The sequence below is a fragment of the Ursus americanus genome, chromosome 25, assembly GCF_024610735.1.
Source record: "Ursus americanus isolate L20-20 chromosome 25, mUrsAme1.1.p, whole genome shotgun sequence".
NCBI classification, from domain to species: domain Eukaryota; kingdom Metazoa; phylum Chordata; class Mammalia; order Carnivora; family Ursidae; genus Ursus; species Ursus americanus.
Window position 1 is genome coordinate 43043091 of NC_142151.1, and position 15558 is coordinate 43058648.

The 15558-nt window shown below is 59.9% G+C and overlaps 1 protein-coding gene across 1 annotated transcript; it reads left to right on the forward strand.

Moving 5' to 3' along the window:
- The first annotated feature begins 6624 nt into the window (after positions 1-6624).
- Positions 6625-14326, forward strand: TAMALIN (trafficking regulator and scaffold protein tamalin). Its single transcript, XM_045801001.2, has 8 exons — positions 6625-6949; positions 9060-9109; positions 10700-10754; positions 10859-10961; positions 12136-12229; positions 12332-12398; positions 12611-12677; positions 13103-14326. The coding sequence occupies exons 1-8, from the start codon at positions 6698-6700 to the stop codon at positions 13597-13599; spliced, it is 1185 nt and encodes a 394-aa protein (XP_045656957.1). The 5' UTR covers positions 6625-6697; the 3' UTR covers positions 13600-14326.
- The last annotated feature ends 1232 nt before the right edge of the window (positions 14327-15558 follow it).

The window sequence follows — 15558 nt, forward strand, 5'->3', positions numbered from 1 at the left end:
TTGCCCTGTTCAGTTTTACCAGACGATATGCTCGTGGCTCCAACCTGTCAGTATTTAAAAATTCTGATCGTTGGGGCGCCTGGCTGGTTCAGTCGGTAGAGCGTGCGACTCTTATCTCCGGGTTGAGTGCAAACCCCACGTTGGGTGTAGAGACTTAAAAATAAAATCTCAAAAATGAAAATCCTGATTGTTATCCAGGGTTTTCCATTGTTCTCTCATCTGAGACTCTTGGGCTGGAGAAAATCAAGAAACTCACCTCTAGAAGCTGGCTTTAAGTTTGGCACATATCCCAGTAACCTGGATTAGCTGCTAACTACATTGTCCTTGTGCCCTCGCCATAATTCATTTGTGGACAGAGATAACAGCGGAAGTCCAAATATCATTCTGAAATGGCAAGGTATTATTGTGGCTGTTGTACCTGTTTGTTGAAAGAAAGGTGTAGTGGCTTGTAGGGAATCTCTACCCCATTGAAAAGCCATCCTGAGAAGAATCAGTCATCTTGCCAGGCATGGACCTAAAATTCCCTAGGCTATGGATTGCAGCTTCGTTACCATTCTGAAAATCAGAATGGCAACTGTCGTGGTACCCCTTTGTGTGCCCTTGAAGGTTACTAACCAAGTTTCATCTTTGTAAGGCCCGTGACAGAGGAGACCTGAATTCTTTTGAATAGTGTATCACTTATTTCACACATTGTAGATTTTTGTCCCCACCAGGTCCTGTCTTCTGATCTTTACAGTCTGGAGAACATGCTTGCGAAATCCAACCAAAACAAAATTGAAAGTAAAGTAGTAGAGTTCAAGAGACAGGGACATACGAGGGATGCATAAGGAAGGTGGCGGGACGGGGAGAAGGCTTTGGATCTAGCCAGGAATGGTGTACTAGCGTTCTCCAGAGAAACCGAACCAATGGGATGGATGGATGGATGGATGGATGGATGGATGGATGGATGGATGGATGGTTGGATGGATGGATGGGTGGATGAATATTTTAAGGAAATGACTCATGACCATGGAGGCTGGCAGGTTTGAAATCAGGCCGGCAGGTTGAGATCCAGAGAAAAGTTGATGTTGCAGTCTTGGATCCGAAGGCATTCTGGAGGCAGAATTCCTTCTTCCTCGGGACTGCAGTTTGTGAAGGCCTTCAACTGATTGGATGAGGCCCATCCACGTAATGGAGGGTAATCTGCTTTATTCAAATTCTGATTTAAATGTTAATCACATCCGAAACATACCTTCACAGCAACATCTGGACGGGTTCAACCAGACAACTGGCATCACACCCTGGAAGCTGTTAAGCATCCCGTGGTCAGGATGGGATTGAAGGACTATGGCAGAGAGCCTTGGGTCCATCTGGGATTGCTCCTGGGAGCCATGGATGGGGGCTCGTGGGGTAGGAAGGTTTAAGGAACAATCGGATAGACTAGGCTTTCTAATTTGTTGAGCAACCTTAACACGTAATGCAGAGAGGAAGACAAGCAGTCGATGGTCCTTGCCCTTCAAGGCAGAGAGAGGGTTTGTACAGAAAGAACAATAAGGCAGATTCTGGCAAGTCCCATTACGAACCATATGTAACGTGTCATGGAAGCACAGACGGGGTGCCTAGTCCCTGCCCTGCGCGGGCTCCCTGACGGGTGGCCTGGACTAGCAGACATAACCACAATGGAGCGAGGTGCGTGCTCGGATACGGGTTGATCAGAATGTTGCAGGAGCCCAGGACAGACGGCAAACTGGGATCAAGAGAGGTGACATCTCTATTTTGTTGTAGGCATTGGCCTGCTGACTGAGGAGAGGGTTTTAGTCAGAGCGTGTCACCGTTCAAGACGCACAGATGTCCTCAGCTGTGGCTAGAGCAAGGGAGCCAGAGCGGCAGCGAGGGAGTCTTCAGGGGCTGTCCCATGCCGAGACAAAAAAGACTTCATCCTGGGGGCCACCAGTGCCATCACTTGTGACAGCTCTCTCAGACTGTGCAAGTCTGGGCTCGGTCTCCAAACGCGTCTCAGTAGCGTGTGTCTGTGGAGTCGCCTGTAAGTCAAAACCTCTCTGAGGTCCCCGCTTCCCGGTGGAGGGAATAGGCTACGGACAGCGGACAGCGTTCAGCAGGGGATGAGGTAATCGTGCTCGTGTCCGGAAGATCACCGCTGTGACGGTGATAGATGGGAACAGCTGGAGGGATGGGAGAGATGCCAGGTAGAAGGCACAGGCTTGGGGCATAACCCAAAGCAGAGAGAGAGGGAAAGAGGGGAGCCGACTTTGGAGTCAGGTGGGGGGAAAGCCAGTTCGGAGTAGGCGGGGGGAAAGCTGGGTGCATCACCCCGTCACCGTCGCCTGGGAGAGGGAAGCGGGGACCAGAGGAGCTGTTTGTGCCAGGAGGGAGGAGGGCTGGGGTGTCCGAGGCCCTCAGAACTGCCCTTTTCTGCCCTCTCTACATGTTCCGAAATGAGGCAGGTAGAGTAAAAGCTGGGCCGTTAACCCTCCCTTCTTCGGTCATTCTCACCTGTTGAAGTCGGAGACCCCTTGCCACCCCCACCCAAGAGGCAAGGTGGTCCCAGGCCTCTGGCCAGACGAGACCCAGAGGCCACCCATATCCAATGCAAATCAGCTGCCATATCTGCTTTGCCCTTACTGCCAGACCCCCCAGAATCGGCTCTTCGGGCTGGGCTGGATCCTCCCGGCTGCTGGGCTCCCCTGGGCCCTGGCACCACACACAGACATGATCCAGTGGAAACTGTTGGGCAATAGGGGCCATTAAGAAAAACAACCGCTCCCTGCCCAGTCAGCTGCCCACCGGCTGTCTCTGCCTCCCTCGGTGTCATGCAGCCAGGGGCCCAGGCCCTCAATCCCGACCAGAGCACCAGCTGAGTCCCAGGCCCTCTCTCTCTGCCGCCTCCCCGGCTCAGAAGCAGCGGCGGTACCCGGAGAGGAGTCTCGGTGACCTCTTCTGCATCCTCCCAGTTCTGGGACCAAATGACGATGCCGGAGCGGACATTGAGTTAGACTCCAGAGTGGCCTGCGTGACTGGAGCTCCTGCCCCAAGTGCCCCTGACCTCCTGACAGTACCCTAGAGCCCGGCGGTGAGGACAAGATTCAGCTCTCCCTACTTCCTCCACTGGGGACTGGGGACTGTTCGGTATGCAGGCAGGGGCTTGTCCCAAAGGAGAAGGGGTCTTCCTCGGTCTCCTCCTGCCACAGACAGCAAGCCCTATCCTGAGAGCGAAGAGCCCGGGCAGCTGGAGGGAAAGTAAGCGAAGCTGGGAGCTCATTGGGAAAGACAGACTGGCTCAGGGGTAAGATACAGATTGAGTGCAGATGTCTAAGGAGCCACAGCCTGGGGCTTTTGCAAGGAGGCCTCCCGGAGGGAGGTGTCCTCGCACGCAGTTGCAGGCAGCAGGCGACATGCTCCCCCCCATCCGCCCCACCACCCCCGAGCTTTAAGGAGCTGCGGAAGATAGGATGGGGAGAACAGATGCTAGACAAGAGACTCAGGCTTAGGAGGAAGTCGAGGAGGGTGGGAGAAGCCAAAGCTTCAGGGACCCCGCGGATCTGGCATGTGGAGGTTAGGCACAGAGGAGGCCCACCAGCTGTCTGCCCTCTGTTTGTTGAATCTCACCTGCGGCACCGCAGCCCTGGGGGAGATCAAAAACATAGCTTCTGAACTGTGACAGCGGCGAGACTCCAGAGCTCGGTGACCAAAGTGCAGCGTGGCATCTCAGTGGGACACAGACCCTCTCGCGCAGGAGAGGAGATGTGGGAGATCCGTAAGCCCTGCTCAGATTCCAGGTGGAGTCTGGCACGACCCAGACAGCCCTTCACACTGGTTTGAAGATTTTCCAGCAAGAGACACGTGGCCACCAGAGGGCATCACTGCCCCATAGTGTGGCGTCCTGGGCTCCCCATTCCCCTCCCAGGAGAAACGGATGAGATTGGGAGCAGGAAGCAGGCACAGATCTCAGCTCTCAGGGGAGCTGCCAGCAGCTGAATTAAATAGTCCCTGGAGTCAGGAGACCTTGGATCTAGTGGGTTCTGGTGCCTGTCCTGCCACCATCTTTCCTCCCTGGCCTCAGTTTACCTCCTCCCTTCAATGAGTGCTTGGACCGCATTGTATCATCACTGAGCCACGAGGCCCTTCCTTTCCAGCTCTCCAATTCCAGGGTTTGAGGAAGTCGTGCAATGAGCCTCACAGAAATTGCATCTCCTGGGCCCATCCTTACTCTGGGGTTCTCTGGAGCTCTGCCTGGAGGAGGGGGAAACTTGTGTGAACTTCACTTGTCTGGTGCTTCGCCCTCACTTGGAGGCAGAAAGGCAGACTGACCTGCAGACTGCCTCCATGTCAGCCTGAAGGAGGAATGTCTTAACAGGGCTTGAGACACAGGTGCTGTGACGCCCGGAGCGTCCACTTCTCTAGCTTTCAGACAGGGCGGTGTCTGTCGGGTCGCCCTCTGTGAGAGCTGGGGTGGTGATCCTTCCCACATGGGTGCCCTTTTGCTGGTGCCCTTTTGCTGGTCCCATCAGGGACAGCCACAGGAGTGAAGAGAATAGAAACCATCGCCTCTTGCGTCCCCATCCCCCACCCCACCCCCACCCGCACCGCAGATGCCGTCTGTCAGGAGCAGGCAGCAGACGGTCCAGGGGTCCATCTGTGCTCATGCTTCACAATACAGTCCCATGTTTCCCCACCAACACCCCCTCGGCCCCTCAGCTGATGGCCACTTGGTGGTGCCAAGGGGGAGGTGGGAGGAGGGAGAGGAAGGCACTAGGGAGCTAGCTCTTGGCTCCCAGCAGTCCCCAATCCACCCTCTGCCACCCCCCCCCAACAAGCATCCTGCCATCTGGACTTGTGCTAATTACTGAAGGGTGGCAAAGCACCCCTCCCACCCACACCTCCTGCAGGGGCTGGGGCCCCAGGGGCCTGGAGCTGGGGCAGAGACACAAGTCAAGGAGACACAGAAGCACAGAGATGGAGAGAGACCCGTGGCCTGAGACAGACGACAGGAGACAGAAAGCCTTTCCTGGCCTCTCCAGGTAGATATGGCCACTTGGCTCTCCGTACTCCTCACGCCGGCCGTCAGACACAGCACGTGAACGCGTAACCAGAGCCTCTGTAACCCCAGTGCCCGGCCGGTACCTGGCCCAGAGCAGGGCTGAAATGTAGGGTGAGTGGGGAACTGAGGCAGACAGCATCACATAGCGTTAAGATGGCAGGCTCTGGAACCAGGCTGCCTGGGTTCGAGTCTCGGTTCTGCCACTCAGTGGCCTAGAGCGAGTTACTCAACCTCTCTGGGCCTCGGTTTCCTCATCTGTGAGGTACCGAGTGAGTTAACATGTATGTAACACAGCACATGCCAGTGCGGACGGCCCGTGGTAACCGCTCAGTACCTGTCAGCTGTAAAGGCAGAACACAGATCTGGGAAGACTGGAGGAGAAGGGGACAGATGGGGACAGTACCTCCCCAGCCTCTGTTTAGTGGCCAATGGTGGGATGCGGAGGCCCCAGCTGGTGGTGCTGACGCCCTGTGGTGGCTAGCTGCTCTTTAGACGCCAAGACTGGCCTTCCACTTCCTCCTCTCACTTCTTATTTGGGCACCTCTGACGACAGAGACTTCAGCTGGGCCATCCCAGTCTCTCCCACTGCCTGGCAGCCACGGTAACACAGGCGAGGCGGGGGGAGGGTGGGAATGGGGGGGATGGTCCCAAAGACGGGGTCAGAATGGTGGAGCACACCCCCCTGCCCTGAGCACCCCCTCAGCTCAACCACATTCTCCTCCCCATGAGTCAACACAGAGTTAAGATCTAAATTTCTGCTGCGGAAAGGGGTGTCTGAGCTCCAACATCAGGAGCTGGCGAAAGGGACTCCTGACTTTCTGAGGGGACAGGCCAGAATTACACCCTCACCCACGGCTGCTGGGTTTCCACTGCTTCCTTTCCCCTTGCCTCGGAAGGCGGGGGAGCCTCTCTCACCTCTTCTGGGGCAGCTGTGCAAAGGGGAAATCCTCGGCCCTCACTCCCTGGGGGCTTCTGCAGTTTCAGGGGTATCTCTAACCTCCTTTGGGACCTCACCGCCCCCTTGTGCATACCCCTGCCCCTGCACTGCGCTGGCGCCACTCTCCTCTTGACTAAACTCTACTGCAGCCCCCCCGGGATCTTCTAGAATCTTCCCCTGAGCGTCCAAACCTCCTGACAACGACCCCTTTCTGTACCCCCACCACCAGATTCTCCATTAATCTCCAAAGCCAAAGCCATCCATCTCTAAATTTTCTTATCTCGTGCATAAGCGCCTTCACACACACACACACACACACACACACACACACACACACACACACATACACACACACAAACCGCTTCAGGTATCCGGGAGACCCCCGGCCCCACCCGAGGATGTCCTGCTCCCCTCCTCCGCGGCTAGGTTTTCCCTAGTGAGTGCTCAAGTCCCCAGACTTTCCCCAACCTGGCGGGGCGTCGGACGCTGTGGGCGGGGCTCCAGGGCAGCGGCCCCCCCGGAGGGCGGGGCCTGCCGCTCTAGGGGCGAGGCCACCCGAGGCCGCTCCCAGCCCGCCCCCCAGCCCGCCCCCCAGCCCGCCCAGCTCGCGGATCCTATAAAGGGAAGAGACCCGCGGCCCGCTGGGCTGGCATCCCCGAGCCGCTGGCAGCCCCGCCGCGCGGAGCGAGCGCCTCCTCCGAGGGTCGCCGGGCGCCGGAGCCATGACCCTCCGCCGACTCAGGAAGCTGCAGCAGAAAGAGGAGGCGGCGGCCGCCCCGGACCCCGCCGCTCGGGCTCCCGACTCGGAAGTCGCTCCCCCTACTCCAGCCCCGACCCCGGCCTCGGGCCCCCGTGCTGCAGCCGCCAGCTCTGGGGCCCCCGGAGACGAGCTGTACGCGGCGCTGGAGGACTATCACCCGGCCGAGCTGTATCGCGCGCTCGCCGTGTCCGGGGGCACTCTGCCCCGCCGAAAGGTGCGTCTCCACCCCCCAACTCCCACGGCCCCCCCAGTGCCCGGTGCCCTCCGGTGGCCTTTCCCCGAGACCTGCTCAGCCCCGCAGCATCCCGCATCTGTGCCCGCTGACCCCACAACGTATTCCTCGGGGGCCACCGCGTCCCCCACCTAATTCCCCAGCCCGCCCTTCCCCACCCTACACGTTCAGAACCTGCTGGCCCTCGGTCAGTCTCCTCTGCCCTCTCCTCCAAAGGCGCAAGCCAACCCCGGCCGCGGCCCCCGCCTCCACGCCGCCCCCGATCTCAGCGGCTCCCCACTCCACTCCCCACGCGCCGCCGTCGCGTCTCGCTCCTCTCCTTCCCGAGCACCCCCTTCTCCGGCTCGCTCCATCTGGCCCTCAGCACCCCTGTGCCCCGCCCCCCGCGCCCAGGTGTCTCGAGGCCCCCGGGACCCCTCGCCTGGGCTTCTCCAATCGGAGCGGGGAGGCCTAGGGCTGCGGTCCCGCCGCTCGCCCGGACACGCTGAGGGTCTCAGAGCCCCGCGGGGAGAGGGAGGCGGGTGGACGAGGAAGTGTGTGCGGCGCCGCGGACTCCCGAGCGCTCACCCTTCCGAGGGGACGCCCGGATTGCTGGGCTCCGGGCCTGCCGCCTTGCCCCGCGGAGGAGGTGCGGGGCGCGAGGCCACCGCTCCCGGGACTTCGCCGGGACCGGACGCGGTGGGAGGGGTCGCAGGGCGCCCGCAGGGCAGGAAGGATGCGAGCCGCGCCCGCCCTCTGAGTCTCCCCCTCCGCGGGACTCTTCCTCTGGCCTGGGGGGACCCGAGGGCTCAGAAGTGGGGACACAGACCCAGGTTAAGGAGAGGGGGCTGGTGGCCTTTCCCCGCTCAGCACCCCCCCCACCCCTTGCCTCCCCCCATACAATGAACAGCTTGTTGAGAATTTGCATTTTATGAAAATCGGGTTGAAAGACAAAGGGGTCTCTCTCTATGCTGCCCAGTCCTTCCACCCTGGCCCATTTGGGAACTGCCCCCACCCCTGAGGCCAGTCTTTGGTTCTGGAGAAAGAGGGCTCACTTCTCTTCCTAGCCTTGGGGCAGCCTGGGGGGGGGGGAGGGTTAACTAGGGCACCTACCAGGAAGGCCCTGGGCTGTTTAGGGCACTTGGGACCAGGGCTGGTCTGGCCCCCGCCTCTTCCAAGGACCAATAATTTAGGCAAGGAGAGAGACTGCTTGCTCCAGGGCCCCAAGGAGGCAGGAACCCTCAGCTCTGACATCCCCCCACCCCCGCAAAAAAAACTAAGAAAAGCAAACAAAAAACCCTCCCAATCTATCTCCTAAGTATAGTGAGACTTAAGGACAAGTTTGAGGTCTGGTTTTTGTTTGTTTTGTCCCAGAGAGCAACAAAATATATGGCAACATGGAGAAACCCAGGTGGAGCTGGGTGCAGCTGGCCACCTGCAGCTGTGATCCACAGTTGGTCCCTGAAACAACCTCTAGTTTGGGGGAGGAGGGTTGGCCCTACTGTCCCCTGACTTCCCATGTTCAGGCTGGGATTGCCAGCCCTCCAGACCCGGGTCTCTGACCCCAGGTCCCCCTAGTCACTGTCTGTGACTGAGAAAATAGGAGGACATGCTCAACTGGGGGGGTCTCTGGAGGACCTTGATAGGCAAGCCCAGGGTCCCCCTGCCCTTCTTTGGGGACATCTGGAAAGAGCCCCTGCATCAGCTTTCAGAGTCTGGGGGGTCTGAGTCCTGCAGACATACACCCTGAGGGTAGAGACTATTCTATCTAGATTAATGAGTGCCCCCCCACCCGCCGCCGCCGCCTGGGCTAGCACAGTGTTTAGAGCTTCCTCTGTCTGGAACCCTGGAGGACTGTTGTGTCCCCATGTCTCAGTTATGGGGTAGAGGCTTAGGGAGAACTCTGTGGAGTGATGCTGGAGTGGCGCTCGGCAGAGTTACAGGGGCGCCAAAGCAGGTATGGAACTGGGACCAGACAGGAAGGCGACAGGAAGTGAGGTGCTGGGTCCAGGGCTGGCGCCTAGGGGAGGGACCTCTCAGAGTAGGACTCTCAGCATCCGCTTGAGGACAGTCCCCCTCTCACCTGCTCCTTCCTCTCTGTCTTCCCAACCAGGGCTCAGGATTCCGCTGGAAGAATCTCGGCCAGAGTCCTGAACAGCAGCGGTGAGTCACCAGCACCCCAGCCCCTGCCCTGGTCCTCAAGGGTGAGGTGCTGGGGTGGGCGTGGAGGGCAGCACGACTCCGCTCTCAGCCCAGGCGGAGTCATTCTCCTTTCAGCAGGCTCCCCTCCCTGGGAGTGAGGGGCAGGTGGGGGTGTGGGCTGTGTTAAGGGGGTGGCAGAGGAAGGAGGTAAGGACTTTTGAGTCATCAGGTGCTCCTCATGCCACCCCCAGTCCCCGCCAGTAACCCCTCCCTGGGGAGATCTGGATCTGGGAGGTGGAGGCAGTGGAAGTCTTCGGGTCTCCCCTGAGCTCTCTGGGCCACAGCAAGCTCCCGGTGCCCAGGCCCTAGCCCGGCTGCCTCCCTCTGCTTGAGTCTGGCCGCCCCTGCCTCCAGGAGCTCAGGCCTCTGCTGCTTCCGTCCTGTGGTGGCCCTCTTCGAAAGCGTCTGCGGTGAGGGCAGAAGTAGGAGCTGACCTCAGGCCCCACGTTGCTGAGTCCCATGCAGATCGGGGCCTGGCTTCTAAAAGGGATCAGCAGACTGCAGCCTGCTAGCCAGATTGGCCTGTTGGGCCCTTGAGCTGAGAGTTGTTTTTCTATTTCTAAAGCGTTGTAAAAATAACAACAAAGAACAATATTTGACAGAGGCCGAATGGAGCCCGCAAAGAGAGCCTGAAGTATGTACTATCTGGCCCTTTGCAGAAAAAAGTTTGCCAACACTTGCGGAGAGCACTGGGGTAACACAGAACTTCAGTCACCCTATTCCCCAGCGCACACACAGAGGGGGAAAGGCCTCCTTTCCCAGCGGGGAGGAGCTCAAGTGAGGGCTAGGAGTTGCTGCTCAGCATTTGGGGGGCATCTGGGTCAGGCTGGAAGCTGTGGGCCTGGGTCTCAAGGGCCTTCCTGAGGCCTTGAGACTTCAAGGGGCCTCTGGAGGCTGCTTTCACTCTGCCTCTGGCAGGGCGGGAAGGAAGGGGGTGGGGTGGGCAGAGGAAACTCTGGGCTCCCCCAGCAGGCGAGGATCTGGAGTGGCTCCAGACCATTGTGTCCAGTGGGCAGGCCTTCTGTGCGGGAAGGGGCGGCCTCGAGGCTCCCCTCCCCCCAGCCTCACATCTGGTGGGCTGGCCGGCCGCAGCTGGGAGGAGCAGCTGTGGTCTGGGCTGAGCCTCGTGACTGGCCTCCGGGGGTGGGGCCAGCCCTCTCCCCAAGGCTGCGGAGTAGAGAGGCTCAGGGCTGGGGCCGAATCTGGGGCCTCTTCTAGTCCGTCCATTAGCGGGACTCTAGGGCTCACTAGAAAGCTGGAGGAGTGGCTCAAAAGCTCTGGTAGTCCATTCCCTCCCGGCCAGAGGTTTCCAGTGCCTCCCTCCCTGCCCTGGAGGCTAGATCCATTCTCTGTGGCTCCGAGAAGCTGATTTAGGCTGGGGATTGGGACCGGCATTCCAACAACCATGATGAGAGTTTTGTCACTGGAGACCGTGAGCCCTGCCTGGGTGCTCTAGAACAGACCCCTCCATCAGTGGAAGGCCACGCTATGGGACCACCAAGCTCCTTTTAACCCTGACAGTCCTGAAATGGCCCCCGTGTCCCCTTGCAGGAAAGTGCTGACTTTGGAGAAGGAGGAGAACCAGACCTTCGGCTTTGAGATCCAGGTGGGAGAAGCTGGGTACGGAGGGAGCGAGGGATGGGGGGGCCAGTCAGAGGGATGGCTGGCCCCTACCACAGTTCTGGCTGATGGTCCCCTTGTCTCTTACAGACTTACGGTCTTCACCACCGAGAGGAGCAACGCGTGGAGATGGTGACTTTTGTCTGCCGGGTTCATGAGTCCAGCCCTGCCCAGCTGGCTGGGCTCACACCAGGTGAGGTCTGAGCCTAGGACACAGGGCTCCAGGCAGGTGGTATGACCTTACTCCCAAGCAGAGGGGCTGAGAAATCTCTTCTGAAATCAATTCCCCTTGGCCTCCTGTTTTGAGAAGGCCAAAAAGAGGAATGGGTAGAATCTAGGCTTTGGATCCACGCAAATTTGCCATTTTCTGTGTGATATCGAGCAGTCCCATCTGCAAAATGGGGGCAATAACATGCCTAGGGGTTCCCTAGGCACAGAGCCAGGGCCTGGTTAATGGCAGAGGCTGCCGCTGCCGTTTGACTCCTCCTGGCAATCTGGCCATCCAGCCCGGGGCAGGAGCTGGGGAACGTGCAACATTCCATTAGATGTGCTTGATATTGGAGATCAGGGCCTATCCCGCACCGACCTGGCCCAACTCTGGGGTACCTGTGTTACTTCCTCTAACAAGGAAATGATATGATGCCTCCAGTAGGGGACCCTTGGGATTGGCCAAATCTAGAGTCCCTGGTCCCAGGAAGGGGACTGGGACCGTAGGAACTAACCACCCCCTTCCCCCCCCATTCTATCACCACTTTCTTCCCTAAGCTCCCCCTCCGTGCTCACTTACGAGCAGCCCCTGGTAGCCAAGCGGTGTGCTGTAACTTTGCAAAATACCTTCATACCCACTCTCCCCCCGATCCCCGAAGTAGCCACAGTAGGGATCCACACCCCTTGTTTTACAGATGGGAAATGGGCCCTCGGAGATGGTGCCCTGCCCTGCCAGAAGTTGGGAGGTGCTGCGGTGGCACAGGGTCTCAGAAGCTGAGGCCTCTCGTGCCTGGGGCCAGTGTCAGTGTCAGTTCCCAGCTCTGCGCTATTCATCCCGACCCCTTCCTGTCTTGGCCGGGTCTCATGACCGCCTGTGGGCTAGACAGAAGTAACCAGCTCCGGGGGCAGCCCAGGATTGCTGAGAGGGCTCGGCCTTTGGAGACAGTTTTCTGACGGTGGGGTGAAGGTGTGGGTGTATGAGGGCCTGACCCCTACGCTGGGGTGCTGGGCCAGGATGAGGTTTCCCCACAATCACGAGGAGCGGCGGGAGGGAGCTCGGGAAGTGTGGGGTTATTACCCCGAGCTGGAAAGGGTAGCGGACTGGAATTCTTCCATCATGCCGCAAGGAACAGATGCTGACCCCCCTCTCTGCCTGGCAGGGGACACCATCGCCAGTGTTAATGGCCTGAACGTGGAAGGCATCCGGCATCGAGAGATCGTTGACATCATTAAGGCATCCGGCAACGTTCTCAGGTATGTCCGGGTGCCGCAGTGTCCCAGGGTTCCCGGGCTCAGCTTCTCCCAGTTTCCAGACCCTGGGGGCTCACGCAGCCGTTGATTCCCCAACCTCCTCAGGCTGGAAACTCTGTATGGGACGTCCATTCGGAAGGCTGAACTGGAGGCCCGTCTGCAGTACCTGAAGGTAGAGCAGCCCAGATGGCGTCCCGCCTCCGCCCCCTCTCCCCACGCCCCTGCCCCTCCAGGCCTCACTCTTTTTGTAGGGGCCCACTGACCTGTCCCAACCTGCTTTTAAGATTTCTTCTGTGTCCTGCCTGACCCCTCAGTCTGTCTGTACCCACCTCCTGCTGGTTCCTTGCTGGCTGCTGACAGTGAGGCGGGGGGTGTCTCTTGCAGCAAACCCTTTATGAGAAGTGGGGAGAATACAGGTCCCTAATGGTGCAAGAGCAGCGGCTGGTGCATGGTGAGTGGACTCGGGGTGCAGAGGGCCCCTTTTGCCCTACCTATTCCCCTCTTCATGCTTCCCCCTCAGAACTAGGGGGTTACTCCCTCTCCAAAGTGAAGAAAGGTTTATTGAGCTACTTATCCCGGGACAACGCGGCCCCGGGCTACTTAACTGCACACACATTGTTAGTTCATTCTCACGACAGCCTTCTACTAAGCACCAGTACCTCCATTTCACAGATGGGAACAGCAAGGCCCAGCCAGCCAGTTTCAAACACCTTCCGGGGCCCCTGCATCCCGGTGGTCCTCATAAGGACTTGAGTGTAGAATCCTGTTTTACAGAGGAGGGAAGTGAGGCTCAGGCCAGGGGCCGCACCCATGGTGAGGAGGAGGGAGCGGAGGTCGCCGTCTGACCGCCTGTCCCCGTGTCCTCTGTCCTGGCAGGCCTGGTGGTGAAGGACCCGAGCATCTACGACACGTTGGAGTCGGTGCGCTCCTGCCTGTATGGGGCGGGCCTGCTCCCGGGCTCGCTGCCCTTCGGGCCCCTGCTGGCCGCGCCCGGGGGTCCCCGCGGGGCTGTGCGGCGGGCCGGGGGCGACGCGGACGACGCCGTCTACCACACGTGCTTCTTCGGGGGCGCCGAGCCGCCAGCGCCGCCGCCGCCGCCCCCCGCCCGCGCGCCGGGCCCGGGCCCCGCCGAGGCCCCGGCGTCCGCGGCCCGGGCCGCTCTGAGCCGCAGCGCCAGCGTGCGGTGCGCGGGCCCCGGGGGCGGCGGCGGCGGCGGCGGCGGGGCGCCGGGCGCGCTCTGGACTGAGGCCCGCGAGCAGGCCCTGTGCGGCCCCGGCCTGCGCAAAGCCAAGTACCGCAGCTTCCGCCGGCGGCTGCTCAAGTTCATCCCCGGACTCAACCGCTCCCTGGAGGAGGAGGAGAGCCAGCTGTAGGGGCGGGGCGGGCGGGGAAGGTATTTATTTATTTATTCGATCCAGCCAGTGCAGAGAGGGGGCGAAGGGAGGGGCGGGGACCCGGGCCGAGGGGACCCCAGGAGCCCAGCCCAGCGGGAGAGGGTCCTTGCCAGCCCCAGCTGGTCTGCTGGTGCCTGGCTGTCTCTGCGGAACGCTGACCCCGGGCAAGGGGGGGGCCCAGATCCTTCTACTTCTCCTCCCCAAAACCACAGTGGGAGGTGGGGCAGGGAGATCCAGGCAAGCTTGGGTTGGGAGAGGTTTGGGGGCGTTCACCCTGCATCCGGGTCAGTAGTGCCTTGTGGGGTGTCCAGGAAAACCCCTCTGGAGGGGAGGAACCCTGTCCCACGAAGCCCTCTCCTCAGCTTTACTTGCTCCTCAGCCTTGGCCTGGGGGAGAAATGGCCTATGGTCGGTCGTTCCCCTGCCCTCCACACACGTACACAGTTCAGTTAAACCAGCGGGCCCCCGAAGGGGCCTAAGGTGCTGGGCCCCCTCCTTCGCGGCCTTGACCCCTAAGGGCTTGGCCCCTCCCAGGGGCCTGTAACTAAGTTGGGTCCTGCCGGGCAGGGGTCCCGGGTTCTCTGCCCCTTGGGGGACAGGAATGGGCATGTCCAGGCGGGGTGGGGGCAGCGCGGACTGTTCTGCCGTTTTGCATATTGTTGCTTCTCAACCACAGACTGTATAAAATGGACGGTTTTTGCATCTGTTGTCAGCGTGGTGACTGCCTGGTGGGGGGCAGGACTGGGCTCCAGCAAGCTCTGACTCTACCACGCACCCCCCCCCAACACGCGCGCCCCTCCCCCTAACACGGGCGCCCCCCAACATACGCGCGCGCACACACACACACACACACACACACACACCCCTAGGCTATATTTTACATCTTATTTGCTTGGAGCCTGCAGCCAGGGGAATAGTCTGGGGGATTTTGACTTACGTGTAGGAACCTGAGCAAGAGGCCCCACACCCTCTTCAGAACTCGGGCATCTTGTTTAAGTGCGTCTTGAACCTCCCTTCCCCGCAGGTGCTGGCCAAGGCTCCTCTCAAGCCCTTAACTATCCCTGTGCAAATAACGTGCTTGGCACCCTCTGGGCGCTGGGCTTGGGTCTCCCACAGAGGAGGCCTTCGCCACCAGCCCCCCAACCTGTGACAGGCCCCACCACTGACCCCTCCATTGTTCTAGAACTCCTCACCGGTGCCCCGGTACTCCTAGAATAAGATTCTCACTGCCATGCTGCGTTCTCTGACCCTGCCTGCCTCATGTCTTGTCTCCCTTGTCGCTTCCTTCTCTGGCCCCACTGGTCTATCTGGTCCGCTTCCGATCCCATCCGCTCGAGGCCTCTGCATTCACTCTTCCCATAATTGGCCCCTTCCGTCCTCGGCTCTGCCTCCCAAAGGCCTCCCCACCCAGTCTAAAACACAGTCACACCTTCCGCTGTGACAGAGCCCTGGCTTTTTCTGTCCTACTCCTCATCCCCATCTGCAGTTGCCTTGACTTCTGTGGAGTCTGGTGCAGGCCTGGCCGCCTTCCCCGTGACAGGGCTCACTCCTTGCAGCGGAGCCCGGGGACCTGTCCTGTCTTCTCTGCTGCTTTAGTTCTTGCCCAATCCGAGCTCACAGTAAAACCCTAATACCTACAGTGTGTGCCACAGCGTCTCCAGGAGGTGGACAGCACCTTTCTTTGAGGCGACCCAGGGCAAGTGACCTGTCCAGGGTCCCACAGAAAGCAAGTAGCAGAGCTAGGCCTGGGACTTGAGACTCCTGTGACAGTGCTCCCTGGCCGTGGCCAGCAAACAAGAAGCAGCTTTAAGGGGTCTGATGGCGCCTTCCCCCAGCCAGGCCATCTCCTACCCTCTCTGTCCTCCACGGTACTGCACTTCCCTCCTCAGTGGGCCCCCTGCTTCCTCTCTTGCCCCCGGACCATCCCTCCGCCTAGTAG

Excerpts from the sequence above, each read along its gene's own strand:
- TAMALIN (XM_045801001.2), top strand. The coding sequence starts at position 6,698 with ATGACCCTCCGCCGACTCAGGAAGCTGCAGCAGAAAGAGGAGGCGGCG. Across the intron at positions 9,110-10,699 it reads CAGAGTCCTGAACAGCAGCG|GAAAGTGCTGACTTTGGAGA; the intron begins GTGAGTCACCAG and ends GTCCCCTTGCAG. Across the intron at positions 12,230-12,331 it reads GCATCCGGCAACGTTCTCAG|GCTGGAAACTCTGTATGGGA; the intron begins GTATGTCCGGGT and ends CAACCTCCTCAG.